Source organism: Rhinolophus sinicus, linkage group LG10 (genome assembly GCF_036562045.2).
Source record: "Rhinolophus sinicus isolate RSC01 linkage group LG10, ASM3656204v1, whole genome shotgun sequence".
Lineage (NCBI taxonomy): Eukaryota > Metazoa > Chordata > Mammalia > Chiroptera > Rhinolophidae > Rhinolophus > Rhinolophus sinicus.
The window spans coordinates 20866489-20889225 of NC_133759.1; the positions used below are offsets into that span (position 1 = coordinate 20866489).

The following is a 22737-nucleotide window of genomic DNA, read 5'->3' on the forward strand; positions in this document are numbered from 1 at the left end:
TTATGTACCAGAATCTGGATTTCTGAATCTCGGGCCAGGGTTCTTTCTACCACTGAACTCTTCCTTGTCCAGATTATATTGGAGAGAATCCGAAAGCATGTTATGTTGCCTCTCAGAAATGTTGTATTAAGAGCACAAATTTGGAAGACAGCTTATCTGGGTTCACATCCCAGCTTTGCCACTGATTACTTATGTAGCTATAAGTAAGGTATTCAATTTTTCTAAGACTGTTTATAAGTTAGGATAATAGTACCTACCCAAGAAGTAGAAAAATATATGTGGAAGCACTGTGCCTGGCATATGGTAAATGATCAATAAATGGTAGATATTATGATGATAAACTATGACAAGATAATATTTTTTTCCTAGAAAAAAGACCACCAATCTGGTGTCAGAAGATACTTGTTATTTATAACAAGCCTCTTTCCACCAGGACTTGGTTTACGTTAATGAGAAGAGCCTTGGACAGCACCTAAGAGTGGTGGCAGTGGGGTGGCCGGTTAGCTCAGTTGGTTAGAGTGTGGTGCTGATAACACCAACTTTGCCGGTTCCATCCCCACATGGGCCACTGTGAGCTGTGCTCTCCTTAAAAAGGGGGGGAGGGGGTGGAATGGTGGCCAGTTGCCAGGGGAACCAGGGGAACCAACCATATGATTAGAGGGTTGGAACTTTCAGTCCCATAGACCTGGGGGTAGTGGCGAGGGGCAGGAGGTTGAATCAGCTGCCAATGATGTAATCATTTATGCCTATGTAATGAAGCCTCCATAAATACCCAAACAGTACAAGGTTCAGAGAGTTTCCAGGTTGGTGAACCACACACTTCTCTTGCCACTGTGCTGGCCCCAAACTCCAGGAGGACAAAAGCTCCTTTTTTCAGGGTCTTGCCTTTGTATCTCTTAATCTGGCTGTTGATTCGTATCCTTTAATTTTAGGACAGATAAGCAATTTCCATGCTGCTTTCCAGTGCATTCCAAGTCATGTTTATAGTATACAGAATAAGTGAGTATATCTAGGATAATGGTATATAAAACTTGAAAAAGGTTTTTTATGCAAATAATGTTTTGTTATATTTAGAGAGAAACCATGATATCCAATTTTATAGTGATTTATAAATAGGCAACAGATATAAATATGTAAGCCAGCCTGACTACTCATTTTGTCCTAAAAATGACCAGTTATTACACTGTATAAAATGTGACATTGTTATATCAGTATGCCTCTTTCCATCTAAGGTACTAAACAGCCTTCCATGGGGTTCCTAGTTTTGTGGTTCTTGATGAATTTAAGAGTATAAAAGATTCCTTGGGGAAAGAAAAATACTAATAGTCAGGTTTGGAAATCCAGTGCTTGTGCTTACTAATTATCTGGTCTTGGCTAAGCTTCATAACCTTTCCAGGTCCCAGTTTTCTCACCAGTGGAATGGGTGTGGTAAGAATTTCTACTTCACAGGGTAGTCATGAAAATCAAATGGGATACTATTTATAAAATACTTAGCACAATACTAAGTAATTGATTTGGTTGTGAATATATTTTACAACTGTTGTGTAAGTATTCACCTTTTTTTGAATCATGTCCAGGTCTGTGTTAAATTCCATAGGACTGAATTCTGTAGTTGTCTCCTTATCATAAAGGATCATCTCAGTTAGTCTCCATTCTGTTTTTCCAATTTTATCTCTTGCCATTCCCTTTCTCATCCTCTCTCCCCACGGTCTTTCAGGTCTTTGAACTTGTTTCCCCTGCTGGAAGTTAGCAAACTTAAGGTTAAGTACAATAAGTACAATGAAAATAAACTCCGTCTTCACCTAAAGACGACAGCATTAGAGTCATTTGATCTTTTGTGGTCCCTTTAAAAACCACTCTTCCTCTCCATCCCTTAATCCCCACAAGCATTCTGCATTGTTTCAAATATATTACTTACCTTAAAGTGTACAAACTGTGCGGCATCTGTTTTGACTGTGTAGAGCAGTTTATGCTTATTTCTTGTTTTTCAGCTGACTTTAGGGGAAAAAAAAATATTCCACTTGAATAAATCCTGCCCATTTAGTTGGATATTAAGACATTGTAAGTCAGATGTAGAAGACAGGCACAATTTTACCTCCTGTTAAAGTTAGACGGCATCCTACCACTCAACTAGCAGTCTACTCTTATTTGTTCAGCCTTCAAGATGTTACGTGTGTGTGAGTCTTATATTTAGACACATACGAGGTCAGACAATTAAGTTTGGAAACTTATCCTAGAAAAAGTGCTACACACCTCACTGCTGAATATCACTATCGTCACCTTCGAAGTACTCCCCTTGGGAAGCTATGCACTGATGCCAGTGCCTAGTCTACCCTTCAAAGCAATTTTGGAACTCTTTGCTGGAATGATCATCAGAGCTGTCGTCGTATTACCCTTGACATCCTGAATGTCATCAAAACGTATTCCTTTATCTTCGGGTAAAGAAAGTCATTGAGGGCCAACTCAGGCGAGTAGGGAGGGTGTTCCAATAAAGTTACTTGTTTACTGGCTAAAAACGCCCTCACAGACAGTGCCGTGTGAGCTGGTGCATTGTTGTGATGCAAGAGCCATGAAATCTTGGTGAAAAGTTCGGGTCATTTTTGTCTAACTTTTTCACGCAACCTTTTTAGCACTTCCAAATAGTAAACTTGGTTAACTGCTTGTGCAGTTGGTACACATTCATAATGAATAATCCTACTGATACCAGAAAACATTAGCAACATCATTGCAAGTTCTCAAACCTATTTGTCAGACCTCGTATACATACTTGCAATTTGCAATATGGGAATAACCTATATTTTTCTTTTTGGAAAGGAAATATGAGTATTTTAATCATCAGCAGCATGACTGGAATAATGTTTGCTGTTATTTTGGACTAACGTTGAATCCAGAGAGGAAAAAGTAAACCCCTTTAGAGGAAAAACATGTTAAATAAACTCTTTTTCCATCATAGGAGAAAGTGCAACTTGGACCAGAAGCAGCAGAAATTGATTACAGTTCTGAGGATCTGCCATTTTGGGGGGATATTAGGTAGCCTAGTGCTTTCTTGTTTTTGGACTTTATTGGCAAACTGGGAAAGTTTCTTGCTTAAGCGTAGGAGTTATCATATGTGGTTAGAAATTTTTAAATTGGTGTTGGTGAAGATTGACTGAATGGCAGGTTTCACCTACTCAGACTTGTAGTATACACATTTATTTTTGCCTGCCTTTCCTATAAACCTAAATATAAAGAAATCTCCAGACATTCCAAAGTCTGACTTGAGTTGAAACAATTAGAAACTTTTAGTTATAAAATCAGAAAAGCAAAAAATACAGTGATAGAAGACCAGACCCAGAAAAACACAAACAACATGTTCCTTTTAGTATTCATGTTGTCTGAAATAAAGCAGAATAAACTTTACAGTCACTGATTGATACAGGGAGGAAGATCAGGAATTTTGGAGAAAAGCAGGCATAGTGAAACATGGATTCCATAGTTTAATCACCTGTGTTTACCTGTCAATTCTCCATTTACTATGTTGTTACTAAGGAAAATTACTTAAATTCTTTCTACCTCAGTTTCTCATCCATAATACTCTTAGAACAGTGACTGACACTAGTAATCCATCAAATGTTATTTCAAACAAGAGATGGTAAATAAACACAATTTTCAGGAATTATTAATTACTAATCTAAGATACATGAAATTCAATTAATAGTCTTCATTTAGAATACTACATTTGGTATTTTATTTTAAACTAAAAAATACTTTAAAGGACTTTTTTAGGTTCTCTTATGATCTGCAATCTCTCTTACCCTGTCTTTCCCATGAGGTCTTAAAAGGTTTCAGCCACTATTTTCTCTTTCCATGGTGTTTTCAGGAACATAACTCTCAGATGGGGAAGTAATGCTGTGCTGAACCTAAAAACAAAAGTAGATGTACAGAGCAAGTATATATTTCACTAATGAAGTAACTGGCTTCTCTTAGGTTTTGGACTCAGAGTTTGATTTGAATCCTACTCTATCCATTCTTCATTCAATAACCAATGTTTATTGAGCATCTTCCACACAATGATGAAGAAAACATATATAACCTCTGCCCTCACAGAACTAACATTGTTCTAGCTTTAACTTGGGCAAGTTACTTTACCCTTTCAATCCCAATCAAACATAGATGATGCCTATTTCATTGTGTGGACAAATTTAAATGAGATAATAAGTACGTAGTACATGGTACTGAGACATAGTGGACAATGAAATATTAATTCCTTTTTCTTCCACTGTTAAAGTACAACAGATATAATCACGGATATGGAAAGGATATAGTGGAGTATGCATTAAAACATCTATAATATGTTGTAATAAAGTATACAATAACGTTACACGGAAATACTTGGGTTTTTGAAAATTTATAATTGGGAAGCTATGAAACTTGCTATTTATATCTAAGTGTGGAAATGTTGATGAAGAAGAAATATATGGGTATAAAATGTTTAAAATTTTTTGATTGAAAATGTTAATTCACAACTTTTTATAATACTTACCAATAGTTTAGATTATGGTTTTAAATGCTTTATAGATAGCAACTCATTAAATCTTTTTAAGAACTCTATGACATAGTTGTTATTGTTTCTTATATGTTATGAATAAGAAAACCAAGGCAAAGAGGTTGCCCAAAGTCACACAGACACAAAGTAGTAGAGCTTGGATTCAAACCCTAGCAGTCTGGTTCCAGAGTCCATGCCCTTAACATATACTGCACTTCCTGTAAAAGAAATAGGAGTTTTTAAATATTGCCTCAATATTCACATTATTCTAAATATATCTCTTCCCTTCATTTATTCAATGAGACATTTGTATTTTATATTTCTATTCTTTTAAATAGCTGTCATGGATACATTGGTAGAAGATGATATCTGCATTCTGAATCATGAAAAAGCCCACAGGAGAGATACAGTGACTCCAGTCTCAATATTTTCAGGAGATGAGTCTGTTGCTTCACATTTTGCCCTGGTCACTGCATATGAAGACATCAAAAAACGACTGAAGGATTCAGAGAAAGAGAACTCTTTCTTAAAGAAAAGAGTAAGATTTTTGGAAGAAAAGGTAATTATTAACTTCATTATGTTTTATAACTTAAATCAAAATTTTTGAAATTTTAAATATTTTTCTATCTTGTCTTCCATGGTTGTACTGTTTCCAAGAATAACTCACTGCTAATTTCAAAACCCTGGGCATTATACCTATCGTACTGTGTTTTTACATGTCATGAGCTGGGTGAATATTTTTAGAATAGGATTTAGCAACTTTGAAGGAATATATGCCAAATATTTTTCCTTACCTCCTTTTTTCAGATTGCCTCACTTCATAACTATGTATTTTCTTGATTTTAAAATCTGTGCAAAAATGGTAGCCAGCAAAGGAAATTAAGTGTCAAAGAAGAAGCTCCAGGAACATTGTTCTAATATGTTTAATAATGTCTTCAGGACTTAGATCTTCTTTACCCCAACATTCTCTTTTGCTTTAAAACACACATAATAAGAATAATGCTTTTTAACTGATAAATTAATCTCTTCTATTTACATTTTTCATGAAGAAACATGACATTCTTAAATGTTGTAGACTATATAAGCAAGGTAGTTGATTCATTTATCAATCAGATCTGCTTGGCTTTGTGTATTAGGACAATCTTCCTCACTCACCCATTTATTTTTGAGTTTTAACTTTGTTTCTTCAGAACACATCAGTATATTCATTCATATTTTACAAACAACACCTTCTACAAAGGGGAAGGAAATGGATTCCTAGCAGCCAAGGAAATGAATTATCTTGTTATGAAAACTTGAGGATGGAGCTTGGTAGAGTTTAATTCATTTGGGGGAATAAAAAAAGGCGAGTCATTGTAAAAATAACCATAATTTCAGTGTATTCATATGAATTTTCTTTAAAGATGATTAAATTTGTGACATACAGGGATAGAGTAAGAAAAGGTAACATTTTGAGCTCATAGCTATGTATATTTTAAAATTCAGAAGAAAAATGTGATTTGGTATAGTTAACATTGGAAATATTTCTGTACTTTGTGACCAACAATCCTATTAATTCCTGTTCTGGAATAATAATAATAGGATTTAATGAACTAACCCACCTAATCTATTCCTTAAAAAGTCAAATACACCTTAACTTGATACTCTTTCTGATGATGGAAATTAAATACTTGGAAAACACCTAAGTACTATAAAAGAATAATATACTACTTTTAGTATGACGAATTAATATGTTATAAAACAGATACTACAAAGTATAAAAAATTATTAAATAAAAGCATAAAATAAAAGACTTAAAAATATTTATTCTGTATGTTTTTGCTTAATTAGTAAAGCTTAATTGTCTGAAAATAAAATGTTCAGTTAATTATCGTCCAGGCTTTATCCCTTTATTACAGTGATTAAAGTAAGATGTGACTGACATTTTTTTTATGTAGAATACCCTCTTAAGCTTTCTCTTCTAATTTTACACCATTAGCTTATAGGAGCTCGATTAGATGAAGAAACAAGTTCTGTGGGACGAGAACAAGTAAATAAAGCTTATCATGCATATCGAGAGGTTTGCATTGATAGAGATAATTTGAAGAACAAACTGGATAAAATGGTAAGTTGGTTTGAAAAGAATGATATCTACAGAGAACAAACTGAATGGTTGCCAGATTGAAGGGGGGTTTTGGGGGCTGGATGAAAAAGGTGAAGGGATTAAGAAGTACAAATTGGCAGTTAGAAAATAGTTACAGCATAGGGAATATAGTCAGTAATACTGTAATAACTATGTATGGTGCCAGGTGAGACTAGACTTATCAGGGAATCACTTCATAAATTATATAAATGTCTTACCACTATGCTGTACACCTGAAACTAATATTGAATGTCAACTGTAATTGAAAAATACAATAAGAAAAGAAGGATTATCTATTATAAATGAGTTTTCTCAATCAAGAGGTAAAAATTAGAAATAATATTTACACTTATTAAATAAAAAATTGAAAACATACATGCTCAAAGGAAAAGTAGAAATTTTTTAATAATACTTGCAACTTATTACTATACAAAATAAATACTTAGTATATAATGATATTTAGGACTTAAATACATCCAACACTACTAACTTATTCTGAAAAATCATGACATAATATAATTTGTCACTGTGTTTAAAAAAAAAAAAAAAGCCAGTGAATAATATGATCTAAGTCAGAAAAAGAGATTAGTGAAAAACTGAGTTCATTTTCCCGCCTTGCTTTTAAAAGGCTAGAATCCATTTTTCAACATCTACCTGAAAATTATATAATACCAATCTATAGATTTTGTTGAATGTAATTTTGCATTTTTCCTATTTAACTAGAATAAAGACAACTCTGAATCTTTGAAAGTATTAAATGAACAACTGCAGTCTAAAGAAGTAGAACTCCTCCAGCTAAGGACAGAAGTGGAAACTCAGCAGGGTAGGCCACTTACTTGTTAAAAATATTCTAACTGGATTAATACATTTTTCCATCCATGTGTTATATCCATGATCAATTTTCTATATCTGTGCTAAGGCCTTAACTTACATTTTTAATTTTTAGGCTACTATTAATTTCTCTATTCTGCTTTCACAAAGTATCAACTCCTTTTAACTTTTCCTTAGATATAAATTATACTTTATTGAGGAAAATTTGGTGGTTTTTATTCAGGGCTACTTTGTGATAAAGTAGATGAAGAAAGGAGTAGAAACCCAGCCCTGTCTAAACCTCTTGCCTACTGGTATGTCCTGGCTTTACTTCCTACTGAGCTTTTGCCTACTGTTAGATACACTGTCATAGAGTTGTTACAATTATGTTTTGTTTTTTGTTTTTTAATTTCTGAAGGTTATTGAAATGTACAGAGGAGTTGCTGGAGTGAAAAGTTAGGCCTCGGGGCTATAAGTATTAGCCTGTTCACATGAACATTCTGATGAGACAAGCTGAAAAATAGGCCTCTGAGAGAGCTTTTGATAGGAGATTGAGATGAGATCTCTTATGGTAGCTGGGTGGGGCCTTTTCTAGGTAGATAAACTAAGGAATTAAGTCAGTATCCAGTTGTATTGAGTGTCTACAGTGGAAAGGTTATGAATAACATTGTTTTGATGTAATGTTCTAGGCTTGCTGGTCAAATCTTATATTCGCTCTGAAGGGACTGGATGTGAGCCTCAGTTTATTCACTTCATTAATTTTTATCACTGTTTTAACCTTGACTTAACATAAACAGGTTATTGATCTTTCTACAGTTTTACCATGGGCTTGATGAGTGTTGTATATTTTAAAATTCCAGACTGACAAATTTGTACTTCAGCCTAAACAGAAAATCAGGAATTAGGTGATTAATACATTCTAAAACGAGATTGGTAGATTTCTTATTCTCATTAGTGTAGATCTTTGAAAGTAATTACTGTTTCTTAAAAACTATGTTTTATATTCTTCCGTTATCTTCATTTTACTAACATAACCTTTTTGGAATTGCAGCCAATGTAGAAGACAGAAATAACAATTTTAATGTCCATCTATTTTGTAGTGATAAGGAATTTAAACCCACCTTCATCAAACTGGGAGGTGGAAAAGTTGAGCTGTGACCTGAAGATCCATGGTTTGGAACAAGAACTGGAACTAATGAAGAAAGAGTGTAACGATCTCAAAATAGAGCTACAAAAAGCCAAACAAACGGTACTACAGAATTATTAAATTGAGAAATTCAGTATTATGTGTGCGTCATATGTATCATTTATAATAAAGTATTAAATCATAATTAACGTAAATTGTAACTATTCAGAAGAGAGTTACATTCTCTGAAAAATTCACTTTATCTTCCTCATTTTGCTAAAATTTGAGATACTATATGTTTAGTAGCATAGTCCCAGAATTATATAATTTTGTTGTTTAAAAAAGCTATAATTTTTGAAAGGATTACTATTTATTAGTTTATTAAAGCTGTATTTTCAAACTCTCTTTCTTTCAGTTTCCTCAGATCATTTTTCTCTGTAAAGAGAACTCCGGTTTTAAGTTTCCAATTTTATGTACCTTAATAATTTGACTATTTTAGATACCACAAGAAACAACTTGATTTTTAGAGTTCTTAAAAAAGACATTAGAGTCCACTAATTTTCATAAGTCTGATACTTTTAGGACAAGTTTAATTTTCAGCAAATAGCGAAGATTTCAAGAATTTGGGGTTGGTGGGGAGGAAACAAAAACCAAAAAAGGCTGAGCTGAAGTGTGGTTAGCTTAAAGTCATCCATTGAAACACAAGTTGCCCGTCAGGTCCTCAACCAAGAGTCTGTTTACTAATACTTTACACTGGGTTCTAACAAGTTTAGATACATGTTTTCAGATTTCATGACAGATAATGCTCTGAGGATAAAAAATGACAGAGAAGCAAGGGTGTGTGATAGTAGTGCACGAAATTCAGTTTAAAATAGTTATTAAAAGAAATTGAAAAGCTTAGTAGTTTTAAATCAAATTGCTATCATATACATTACATACTCATGTATTAATATTTCAAACTAATGTAACATTATTTCTCAACTCAACCATTTTGTCCATTAGAGCATTCCAACACTACTGAGGAACTATGTCACCCATCCAGATTCCTCTGGGGTGCCACTAACTGAAAGAGGAACTACTATTAACATTTCCTGACTGCCAGCCAGGACTCTGCTTCTGAATCACAAGTGTCCTTACATGGAGCTGACAGTTCTCTCATTTCAATAATGTAGTCTTTATTGAGGATGACCACTGGTTAAGAATGAGCTAGGCGTTATGAATAATACAACGTTTTGCCTTGGCCTTGACCCAATGAATTCCTCTGAACTGGACAATGAGAACTTGTTTGGAGTCCCAACTCCAAAAGGAAAACACGTACCACAAAAATTACCGGCAACTCCTGCTAGAGCCAAAATTTTTTTCCTACTTGACATCTAAAGTTGATTTCCCTAGCTCTGAACCTGTGACCAAGTACCACAATTCCTTCAAAGGCGTCCAAGCGTCCTTTCCCACAAGCCTAGTTGCCAATAGCCCTTGAGAGCCTTTTTAAAAAAAGATGTGCTTGTAAGGAAAGAACTGCACCTTGAAGCTGTGAATTATAATTGTTTGTGTGTGTATATATATTCTACTTGAAATAATTTGACAGGTTTTATAATGGATACGTCCTTATAGAATAGGAAACAGTACCATGAAATCATAAAAACTTGGTTCATAATTGTGGTATTGCTTATTAACTGTATAACATTAGGAAAGTCATTTAACTGTTCTAAACTTGTTTTCTATAAAATAGACATTTAAGTACCTATTTTTTTCATGAAGGTTAAATTAGATAATACATAAAGCAGTTAGCATAGTACCTAGGGCATTCAGTACATGAATGTTTTCTCAAAAACAAAAATATATAATTAGGGTAATCCAGTAAAGCAGTGCTTTTGGGGAGGGTGTGTGTGTGTGTGTTAGTTACAGTTCATTTTTTATTAGTTACTCTTTTCCACTAGATGGTGCTAGGGGATAACAATTGCTTTTAGTTTAATTCATCTATCATAAATCACAGAAACAAACTTTCAAAGGTAGAAGAAACCTTATAAAATCATTTTAACTGCTGATGAAATTGAATCCAAGAGACTAAGAAACTAAGTTGAAGGTGAGATTGGGGGAATATTAAGAAATTAAAAGATTTACTACATGGCTCCCACCTTCTTAAGAATTTATTTTGGGGTGTGGGGGAGACTTAAAAAATGCTACAACTAATATAAGGAAATGAACCAGGAAAAGGAGGAATGGAAATGCTTAATTCATCAAAGGTTCCAAGTTGAAATATTGTGGGATGTGTATTTTTAAATCTTGTTTCAAAGGTGTTGGTGGTCAATTTCAGCAGGGGAATCAAAAAGCAAGCTAAGGAAAGACATTTATGTTCACATTAATAATCTTGCTTATATCTATTATAGCAGATTTGCAGATATTTTTAAGAAGATACTTTCTGTGAAACATAACACTTTCTGAAGTATGAAATCACATCCTGCTTGGACATAATAGTGTTTTTTGGTTCAGTTTTTTAAAGTACTTAATTGAACTCAGTTGGTTAGTGTTTGGGATTAATGATGTTAAGGTTCCAAGGTCAGTTCCACTATGAGCCTCTTAGACTTTCTGTGTCCACCAATATTCCAGCCCTTTATATCCAGAACAGTTGATCTTTTGGAAAAAACAGACACCACCAGCAAAAAAGTGGAGGAAACACTGGATCAGTAAAATGGAGTTGGTGTAGCTGTCTAAGATAGCTAGTAATATCCCAGTGCTGTAGTGTACTGAAGGTTCTGAGAAGACCTATAGTACAGGAACCTATTTAATTTGAGCATTGTTTCCTAAGATTTTGGGCAGTGGGCCTGTTGATGTGAAACTCCCACATCATGCAGCACCTGTTAGGAAACAGCTTTGTTACTGACTAGCACATGGCAAAGTGATGACAGGCCAGGAACTGGGTCTGAATATTAGAGACAATTCCTTTGTGCTTAATGCTAGTTTACATTAGATTTTTCTGAATTGTTAGGCAGTAACTGGAAAGATACTTTCAACCCAAATTCAGATTTTAAAAAAAATATCATTGGCTTTAAGAATGAGGAAGATTTCCATCCTAATACATGTTTAAGTATACACTAATTTAAATGTATATTTTTAGTCAGTGATACAAAGTAACTAAAAGTGGCCTTGATCTGATTCATTACTGTAGAGAACAGAATTTTTGTCCAAGGTCATGTGCTTTGTTGGTGGTCAAACCTCTCTTAACTAGTGGGCCAGTTCTTTCCTCTCTCTACAGGGCTCCCTAATGTGCAGCTTGATTGTTACAGCATTTAGTTGGTATTTAGAGATCTAAAAGTTTTTTAACTCCTATAATAGAAAACATTTTAATGTTTTACTCTCACAAGTTCAGAGTACTCAAAAGCTTTTTAATATTCCACTTTGAAACATATTTAGTTATATAAATAAGAAATAGTAAAATTAAATTCCGTTCTCTCAGTTAATACTGGCCACTTCCCCCAATTGAGTTAGTGCTTGTGATAGTCATTTTTATTTGTTAAATAAGAATGCATTGTAAACAAGTGTGTTACAGAATTAAACATAGTAAGTCTACTTTTTAATATCTTTTATAAGTTCTTCCTGTCATATCGATAACCTACACTACTAAAACCTTTTAAAAGTATATAAGGACTTTATGGATCCCTTGCTAAATCATTTCCTTATCTATGTGGAAGGAGGAAATTTATACTGATCTTTTAAAACAGCAACCTGTTAAATTGGGAACTTTTCTGTAATAATACCAAAAAGTGATATAGCATTAAACCTTCCATTTCTCATGGAATTTATTCAGCTGTACCTTGAATACATATTAATTTATTATTTGTTACCCTTTTTTGAATAGACTTCAGATTGATGTCTTCAGAAATACATTTTGTAAGATTGTAAGTTCTTTGACATGAGAGCACTTTTATTTTTTAAAAAAATTAAAGCATTAATGATTTTAAATAATTGGAAGTGATTTAGAAATATCCTGTATCGTTCTGGAGGTAATTCATTAAAATTGAATATAAAATCTAGTTTTACCCTGTACAGTTACAGATGTATTCTGTACATCTGAAACATGTCTCTGGTAATACAAAGTACTCAGAATAAATAGAATGTAATAATTATAACTTTTATACTGTTTTTTTTTTTAAATGACAGGATCCATATCAGGAAGACAATCTGCAGAGCAGAGATCTCCAAAGACTAAGCATTTCAAGGTATGAACATTCTTTAATATTAAAAAATAATACATTGTTGTGTAGGCCACTTTGGATAGGTACCTAGATTTCTGTTATGATTTAGTCTTTAAAACAAATGGATACAATTTGGGTACTGCCTGAAATCGCTGACCACAATATATAAAAAAATTTAACTTGTTTAACAATAGGCTTGAACTGGAATAGTATAAAGGTGCACATTGTTATACCTTAAACAGAATTATTAAACATTCATTAATATTTTAGATAGGATTTTAGGTAGTTAGCTATATAGAAATATTCTGTAATAAATCCTTATTTATTACATGAAGAATTAGACATTTCCATGTACAGTCATCACTTTGGCTTAAGGATAAACTTGGACAGCATTAGTCTTGGGTGAACATGAATTTTAAGAGAACTATCCTTTTGGGGTAAGAACAAATGTAGCTATCAGAGAGTTCATGTGTGCTACTTCAACCCTATTTATCTCAAATATATATCGTTCATTTTTACTTCAATAACTTAAGTACTGTTTTAAATTACCTCATAATTTTTGTTTCTGCTATGTTAACATCCCCTCTGTCCGTGGATACTTACATCCAATGAAAAATACTGATTTGACTTCATTGTTTAATCATTTGGCTTCCAAAGTTTATTGACCTAAAGTAAAGTAAATAATGTGAATTCATACCTTTTCCTATCAAAACCTAATTGAGAAAAATGATCAGTTAGGGAAACCAATTTCAGGTAACACCATGCATCCACTCTTGTAGATCCAGAGATAGGCAGACTTTTTCTATAAAGGGCCAGCAGTAAATATTTCAGGCTTTGTGGGCCATAGTCTCCGCTTCAACTACTTGACTGCCATTTTAGTAACAGTACTTTAATTATGACTTCAGTTTTCTTCTAAATTGACAGCAAGGAAGTTGCCTCCCCCTTTCTTTAAACCATGTGCCTAGTACAATGTCCATGTAAAATGTTTCTCAAAATTGTCTTCTTTGTCAAAGTTATCTGGCTCCCTAGTACTCAAGTACAGTTGGGTTTTTTTTCCAAATTGTTTTGCATTTATTTCATGTAAGCAATATGGATCGCAAAACTAATTAGGTTTACCTCTTCTGGTTAGTAACTAGAAAACTGAAAACCAAATTTGTGCCTTACCCTTGGTAAACTTTATATCATGCATTTTTATGTTAGCCTCATTCCTAACTACATATTGTCTTGTTTTCCTTCACCTTATCATTTATATCTATTTCTTATTTATAGTCCTGTATTTTATTAATCTTTCCACTTTTAAGTGGAACCATTCAGATAATAAATTGTTTATTATATTAATGGGAAAGTACATAGGAATGTTTCCATAAAACCATTAACTAAAAGTTTAGGTTTTTTGTAAGGATTATTCTTCAGTTGTTTGGAAAACTCCCTTTTTTAGAACACATTTTTTTTTTTTCTTCCGGGCAAATGAGGTACTGTATTGTTTCAACACAGAGTGAACCTTTTTAATTACTAGAGGCTTTTTATATTGTACTCTTTGTATACAGCGTCATTTAACAGTAGCAGCCCTGCTGTCAGAAATTTGGCCAGTGTCCTGCCAAAGGACTGTTTTGGTGTTAGCTTTAGATTGTTGCCCCCTGTACTTAATCTAGATCTAGGTATAGGGTAAACTAATATTGTGGAACTTCCTCAAATGTAAATCCTTGGTTTAGAAAATATGGATTAGGTTTGTGTTGTTTAAACTGTGCTGTTTTCCCTTGGTGATCATGGAATTTTGTGAGTTAATATGCAAGAGAAGCATTTTAAAAATAAGGACAAAAGCAGAATACAGGCATACCTTAGAGATACGGCAGGTTCAGTTCCAGACCACCGTAATGAAGTAAAGATCACAATAAAGTGATTCACACAGTTTTTTTTGGGTTTCCTAGTGCTTATAAAAATTATGTTTACACTTTACTATAGTCTGTTAAATGTGCGGTAGCATGTCTAACAAAACAATGTACATACCTTAATTTTAAAACTTTATTGCAAAAAAATGTTAAGCATCATCTGAGCCTTCGGCAAGTCATAATCTTTTTGCTGGTGGAAGGAGAGTCTTACCTTCAATTTGTAAGAAACGCAGTATCTGCAAAACGAAATAAAGCAAAGAGCAATAAAATGCGGTATGCCTATAGAACATACCAGAGTGTCATATACATAGTAAGGGGGTAAGTATGGTTTCTCGTCACTTGTTTTCATTGGGTTGCAGTGTAAAATGGCTGCTTTCTGTACCTTATGATGAAAAATGTATGAAAGACACTTGTTTGGGGAATCAACAGTTGTTAAAATATACATTTCTAAGTTTCCAGCTCTTGGCTAAAACTATACCATAATTTCATTTTAGTTCCTCTGGGGATATAATAGTTCAGTAAATTTTCAAAGCTAAAGAAAAGTATGTATGGCTGAAGTAAAAACATTTTTCATATACAAAGAATATTAATTTCAGTATGACTTAATGAGTGTCAATTAAGAAAACTGGGCTTTTACACAATTTTAGTTGGTAACTAGGATATGTACCCCCTTCTTGAGATGTGTATAAACAGGTTTCATCACATTTAAGATTGAGAGGTATGAAATTTTATACTGGGACCAAAAAGGTTGTGTTGACAGTGTATTAAGTGTTGTATCTCAGTGTTCAGGTAATTTTATAAGTTCAGTAAATGCATGATGAAGCGATATGAAAAATATTGCCCCAAAAAAGCAGTCCATTATTAGACTGGAGAACAAAACGATGGCTTTGAACAACAACATGTTACAGTGAAGTAGGTTCTCTTGAACTTGTTTCCTTATGTAATGTTAGGTTACCCAATTTGCCAAGATGGTGTGAGAATGTGGATGAGGTGCCTAGCACATAGTAAATGCTCAAACAACATTATTTTTTGTTTGTTTTTTTATGGTTCTCATTTGGGATGCTTTAAGTGTTGCATCTCAATGTTCAAGTAATTTTATAAGTTCTTTACGAACAACCATATATATTACTAGGATTTTGCTTCTGTGGCATTTGAAGAAAAACGTAAAGAACTAAGTTCACACTCTCAGTTGGAAGGGGGCAGGGTGCAGTTTATAAGTCTCAAATATACCTAGTAAGTAAAGTTAGTTGGAAGTCTGCTAAAGATTTGTGGATAACAGCTTGCCTTTTCCAATCTCAAGTAGTGATTTAAATATTTTATTTAAATAGATAGGATTAAAAATAAATTTCTAACACACTTTGAAGATCACAGCACTTTAATATTAATTATGACGTATAAAGTAATTGCCATTACTTTGTTATCCACAAGAGGGAGAGCTTATACTTAGTAATAATGTTAGATTTTTGTATCTGTAGTTTTCAATTCAGGTGACATTAAGGGCAAAAGTAAGACAATCATGTTAAACTTGGTGACCTAGTTTTTAGTTTAAACTAATTTATAAGCAGTCTTCATTAAATTGCATTGGAAAATGTATATTAGACACTGCTTTGACACTTCTATTATAATTGTTTCTCTTTTATTTTACATGATTAGCGATTTTGAATGATTCAATGTTTTTGATGTTCGATATTCTAGTATCCAAACACTGTCTTGGGTATTTGCTTTTCTTTTCTCCAAGTCAGGTCCTGATTTATCATCTCATGCCGATAATAAAACTATTTTGAAGCTGTATTATTCCTGTCATGACTGTCTGCATGAATTAGCACATGTTCCGTGTTTATACTTACTGCTACGTAACATGAATAACTCTTTGAAAAGCATACTGAATGTACCAAGGAACCAACAACTCTATCACATTTAAGACAGGTTCCTATGTGAAACATACACTGTAAACACATCTCAGATGTTTACAGGTGAAGTAAAGGTGGTTAACTAATTTTTGTGAAGTAATTATTTAACACCTATCAAAAATCTGCAAAAATCCCTGTGATTTCAACAGACAAACAAGTAGGTTTTTCTCAAAAACAGTATAAAATTTATTCTGCTGCTTCTATTAAAAAAATTTTAGTCTGAATCGAATTGGATATTTTGAGAAAAATGTATGTAACCTTACATAATTCAAAAGAATTCTGTGTTTTAATATATCTGTTGCTTCTGTAATTACAATAGGATATTAGATTTAGATATAATGGTGTTATCCCTTAAAAATTTATTGAGAAGTTTTTGTTTATAGCTAGACAAAAATTGAAGCATGAAATGACATGCTTGTCTAATTTGATTTCATCATTACTAAAATTACACTAATATCTTTAAGAGGCAATAATGGTTGTTTGAACACCATGAGATCCGTTGTTCTTAACATTCAAATCAGTGCATTTCACCCTTTATTACATAATAGTTGTATTTCTGAAAAGTGTAAATTTGAATGCCCGAAAATTTACTTTTAAAAGTAATGAGATGGGACTTTTTTATGTACTCTAGTACAACAAAAAGAATATATGTTGAAGATTTCAGTTTATTTAGTTTAGCAATTAAACTAAAAAGGAAGAAAATCATGAATATCCATATAAGAATGGTTAATGGAAGAAGAAACTTCCAAAAATTAGCTTTAAAATAACTAACATAATTTCTCAGATAATTGAGGTAAAATACTTTTAATTATAAAAACGAGAGGCATTTGTGGAGTTTTGTTTGTTTGTTTTTTTCTGATTCATATAATCTTCTCTCTCTAGCTTCTTTTCCCTTACCAGGAAATCATCTGGCTCTTCATGTCTTGTGCTGTCATGTCACATTGGTTTAGAACCAACAATATGAGACAGCCCAGTCAGACATAAAAGAATGGAATGCATGAAACTTCAATTTTACTGTAGTAGGGCTTGGGTATACATTCAGCAGTTGATAACAGCATTTCAATTCACAATGTCAAAATGGAATAATCATAAAGTAAATACAACTATAAAACCCATACATGAATGAATATCACTTTAGTCCTTTACTATTAAATACATCACCACCACTGCACTATAGGCTACAATAAAATCTTAATTCTGAGGTGAAAGCTGTAAGAAACTCATTGGTTAGAATACTTAATTTTTATAATACCCTTCTAGCTAGTATAGTTAATTGTTAGAAATTAGGTCAATTATTATGAATAAGGTCTTTTCACTTGTTGCAATGCCCTAGTTAAATATCTTTCAATTATTTAATGAGGAAGTTTTAATTTACATCATCTCAAAACTAATTCAAGCAGAAATGCAGATATTTCTATTTTATTCTCCTCTGTCCATAAAGAATAATAACCATTAACTTTTTTAAAAAAAAAACCTGTATTTCAGTGATAATATGCAGAATGCGTACTGGGAACTGAAGAGAGAAATGTCCAATTTACATCTGGTGACTCAAGTACAAGCTGAACTACTAAGAAAACTGAAAACCCCAACTGTAATAAAGAAAGGCGAGTAAATGTTTGCCGGAAACCACTGATTCCAGCCAAACTGCTTGAAAAGCAACTAGCTGTCCTATCTTATCAAAATCTCATCAATTGAGTTTGATAAGCCAAAGCATACATAGTATGTTCACAGACTCCCCGTTTTTTGCTTTGGCTTCAGTCTCATGCTGGTCAACTTCACACATAGAGGTGTTGCTGATGTGTTTTTTCTTCAGTACTGTATTCTTTTCCCCTTGTGGCTTTTTTCTCAGCCAAGTGTTGCTTATGTGTATAAGGCTGAGGTGTTAAGTTTGCTCTAGTTGACCTTTTACCACCACTACTTCATATATTAAAAAAAAAAAAAAGACACCAAAAGCTATTTTTCATTACAGAATACACCAAAGACCTAGCTCTTTAAATTGTTCTGAAAAAAGTCACTTTGATTCATTATCTGGTTATTTTCATTTTTTGTAAACTTAATTTTTCTTTCCTTCCATAAAGGATAGATTGTTTAGAAGAGAGATTAGGTGTTCTTCTCTTATCCCTTTCAACCAAACAAAACTTTTCATTGCTTTGCCTTTTGTATTTAACTGCTTGGCTGACTAAACTTTCTGAGTTTTGTGTTCACCAGTAGTGGTTACTTTGTCAAAGCTATTTTTATACCTCAGAACAAAATGAGTGCATTTTACCCGTTATTACATAATAGTTGTATTTCTCAAAAGTTATTTAATACAAATTTGAATGCCCTAAAATTTAATTTTTAAAGTAAAGCGATGTGACTTTTTATAAAAAATCACCATCCAATTTAAAATTGTTATTTGCACTCAGATTGTCCCTAAAGAGGGCACAAGAGAATTGTATTTTATTAATAGTTCTCCTCAGGAGTGTACACTAGTGGGGAAAAATGTTGCACATTGGGAAGGAAAACTAAATTCAGAATTCCTTTCAATTTCTAGAGAGTTACTTATGAATCAGACAAGATAATATGGTGCTGTGGCAGGCCCTAACTTAATGGTTCATTTTGTCTTTGAGTTTCCCAGTGGCCAGGGTTACATAGACGGCAACTATGAGTTGATGGCACAAAGTAAGACTTCTCTTAAAAGGGACTCACAGAGTAATTTTGCAGTGAGTTTTCAGTGTGGCTCTTTGTTTTTATAATAACTATAACTCCAAAATAATAAAGGAGAAATGTTCTTTCCACATTTAGAAATGGCTCATCTTGTGTCACTCCTGAGCTGGTGAATGATAACTCTTGTAGTTCTTTGAACCGTGAGTTTTCTAGCACATTTCCTATGACAGTGGCAGGCTTGAGGCCACCACTCCTCACCACAAAACTCAGTGCTCTGAGGAGTAGACAGAGATGAGACGAGACCACCTTTTCACCTGACCTACATAGCACTCTGGTCCAGAAGCTGAACACCGTTACTTCCAGTTCTCCCAAACCTACCCCTCCTCTCAAGAAAAAAGGCTTTCATTTTATAATATGGTTCAATTTCTCCTAGAACTACATAGAGTCAAGCCTTGCTTGCAATTGGCATCCTTCTTGGACTTACGTTAAATTTATCTTTTCTGCCCTGGCAGCACTGGAGGGGAAGAAAAGGTTCATACACTACCACTGCGCTGGCTGTGGCTAAATATCTCCAGCGCAGTGTGTTTTCTAAGCCATTACACTGCACTAAAGATATTTTTTGTTTTCCTCTTTTTTTTTACTTGGCCTATACTTGACCATATCAGAATGTACATTCACCATTATATGTGTTTTATAAGAAACAGGATTATTTTATAGCTTTCATTTAAACTTATAAAAGCCCTTGAATATGTATTATTTGGGTCTCACCAATTCACAATATAATTATTTCTGAAAAAATTTACTTTTGGACTACCTACTGAAAAAAGATTTGAATATAAGTAAAGGAATATTATATTTAACAAAGAAATTACTAAAACTTAGAAACAGTTTTCTTAGTCTCCACTGAAGTAAGGAGCTTGCATGTCTTCTCTAGCTACATTAAGAGTCAAGAACAGGATCTTTACTTGTATTTTAACTTTATTGGTTTCCAACTTTTTAAAATATTAAATTCTCCATCTTTAATAACTCAATGATACAGTTGGAACAGGAGTAGAGAAGTAACACCTGCAGCCATGAAGTGACTTACCTAAAGTCACAATGGCAGTAAATAGCTGATCCAGGATTAGAACTCAGATCATTTGTCATCTATCCTTAAGTCACAGTGCCCCACTGATCATACTAACTTGGAAATGTTAATTTTATTGCCAGTTACAAATTCAGCCACGTTAATGAAGTGTTACATATTTTATGACCACAGATGCCATGACAACTGACATTTGGCCTGTGATTTCTTTCTAGCCTGCACCCCAGTAGGATGCTTGGAAGACCCTGGGAAAGACAGCACAAAACTACACTTGATGAATTTTACTGCAACATATACAAAACATCCCCCTCTGTCACCAGATGGCAAAACTCTGTGTCATACCACATCTTCCCCTTCACCGGGAGATACCAAGGTTCTCCAAGAGAAAGCAGTTCTCCAATCATGGACCGATAACAAGCGACCCCTTCCTCATGATGGTACAAACTTTCAGGAGCACAATTCTTATGGCAGAAATTCTCCGGAAGATACTTCTTGGGTGTTCCCAAGCCCTCCTAAATCAAGTGAGACAGCATTTGGGGAAACTAAAAATAAAACTTTGCCTTTACCCAACCTGCCACCACAGCATTACCTGGATCAACATAATCAAAACTGCCTTTATAAGAATTAATTCTGAAGACATTCAGCATTTGGTCATGAGGTTGCTGCATTTCCCACAATGATTCTCTTGAGAAATTATTTAACAAACTGAAAGTGTGTTTTGATTAAACTTTTGCAGAGTTCTTCAGCATACACATTTGCACATACTGTACCATATTATGTAGTTGATTTTCCAGTATGAAAGAGCTACCCTTCAGCTTCGTATTCTGGCTAAGAATCAAATATATGCTACTAATAAATTAATAAACTTAAGGTGTTTCAAAAAGACCTTTGATAATAGTAAATTTCTGCCTCACATAAAGAATGGAATTGAAAGTTTTTAGACGTGGTTTACAAAGCATGTGAAATGCCAACATAGCTATTCATTAAAAATAGGAGGCCATTAATATCAGAAAAATCATAGAAGTTGCATAAAGGAGCAAATGGCAGTGTGAATAGGTTATATTTCTGTTGACCTAGTGCATAAAGATAGGAAAAATATAATAGTATGTAGGTTATTCCATCTCTATATGCTATTATATTTCAAAGTTTAAGATTTAAAATCATTTTTTATCACAATGTTGATAAAATTTAGAGTTGCAATTTGAATTTTAAGACTTGAAGTAACCTGATCACTGAAGCCAACTTTATTCTGTCAACATCCCTCAAGTCCTACTTGAAAAGTGATATAGTTGAAAATCTGTGTGGTGTGTGAATAAACTATTATAATCCTATACATCATCCAATTAGAAGTAGAAGGAACATCACAAAGGTTTTAATCTAATCCGTCCCTTCAGTGGTCCATAATGAAAATTTAAATGTGTGTGTAACTGTAAATTCATTTTCCTCAAAGAGTCTACATCTGCGTGTTACATACAGCAGCTTATAACTTGTTAGACTTTGTTTTGAAATGTAACATTTTACTCATTGAGTGAATTTTAATTAGCTGAATTAGGAATTTTAATTCTGGAAACCAAATTCTGTACTGTACTGATACAGTACAATCAAGAAACATCCCCAAACTTTTGATTCTAAGTGGCCATTCATTTATAAGCAGGTAAGCAAATAACAAGGATGGCTTCACATGAAAACTTATCTAAATTCTTCCAGGGTTACAGTATTAAGAACATTAATAATATAATGTGTTACTTGTTTCATACACCCTTTGCCTAAGATAAAGTATTTCATGTAGGAGGCCTTTATCCTTTTTGATGGACAGTTTCAAATATCTTGAACTCAAAAGAATATCTCAGATCTCGTCTATATTAACTGAATAGCATACATACATAAACAGTGTTCACTATTCACCAGATATTTTTGTCTTTCTATTATCTTACTCACTTATTCAAGCTTGTCTGTGATTAATGGAATTGGTGTCAGATGCTGGAATTTATTCTGACCAATGAACACAGCTGACTCAAGGGAGTAGAATCTCCTGCCAAGTAATAGAACAAAACACAATATGCATAAAACAAATATGAGACTCCAGGCTTTAGCTGAAGGAAGCAACTACCTGTGTAATATCAAAGCAACAGAAACTATTTCTCATGTGGCTGCATAGGTTGTATATTGTAGCTAATCTCTAATGTAACTTACTGGTTTGCCTTTTTTCAAACCAAGATTGGAAATTTTACTTTGTAAAGAAAATAAGTCATATGAAATAATGGCTTAATGTTTTGAACAATGCCAAGAAATTGTTTAATTAAAATAAATTATTTTTGTTTCAAATTGAAGTATGTGAAATTTTATCCTTGCCTATATATTCCAATGTCAAGTACTAATTGTTTGTTGTTAATTTGATTCATATAATAGACATTTGTTAAACCAACTTCTTT

The 22737-nt window shown here is 33.3% G+C and overlaps 1 protein-coding gene and 1 long non-coding RNA gene across 2 annotated transcripts in view; one reads left to right on the top strand and one right to left on the bottom strand.

Moving 5' to 3' along the window:
* AZI2 (5-azacytidine induced 2) overlaps window positions 1–22635 on the top strand; it is a 25436-nt gene extending 2801 nt beyond the window's left edge. The window contains exons 2-8 of the mRNA XM_019745275.2: window positions 4864–5084; window positions 6504–6629; window positions 7371–7470; window positions 8558–8706; window positions 12742–12800; window positions 18061–18179; window positions 20521–22635. Coding sequence (XP_019600834.1) covers window positions 4869–5084; window positions 6504–6629; window positions 7371–7470; window positions 8558–8706; window positions 12742–12800; window positions 18061–18179; window positions 20521–20933 — 1182 coding nt within the window. The 5' untranslated portion in view covers window positions 4864–4868 and the 3' untranslated portion in view covers window positions 20934–22635. The remainder of the gene's footprint in view (window positions 1–4863; window positions 5085–6503; window positions 6630–7370; window positions 7471–8557; window positions 8707–12741; window positions 12801–18060; window positions 18180–20520) is intronic.
* On the bottom strand, window positions 803–4146 carry LOC141567194 (uncharacterized). Its single transcript, XR_012489633.1, has 3 exons — window positions 3795–4146; window positions 1919–1995; window positions 803–1739 (listed from the first exon to the last, which is right to left on the bottom strand). It is a non-coding gene; the product is annotated as an uncharacterized LOC141567194 (long non-coding RNA).
* Window positions 22636–22737: the final 102 nt, after the last annotated feature.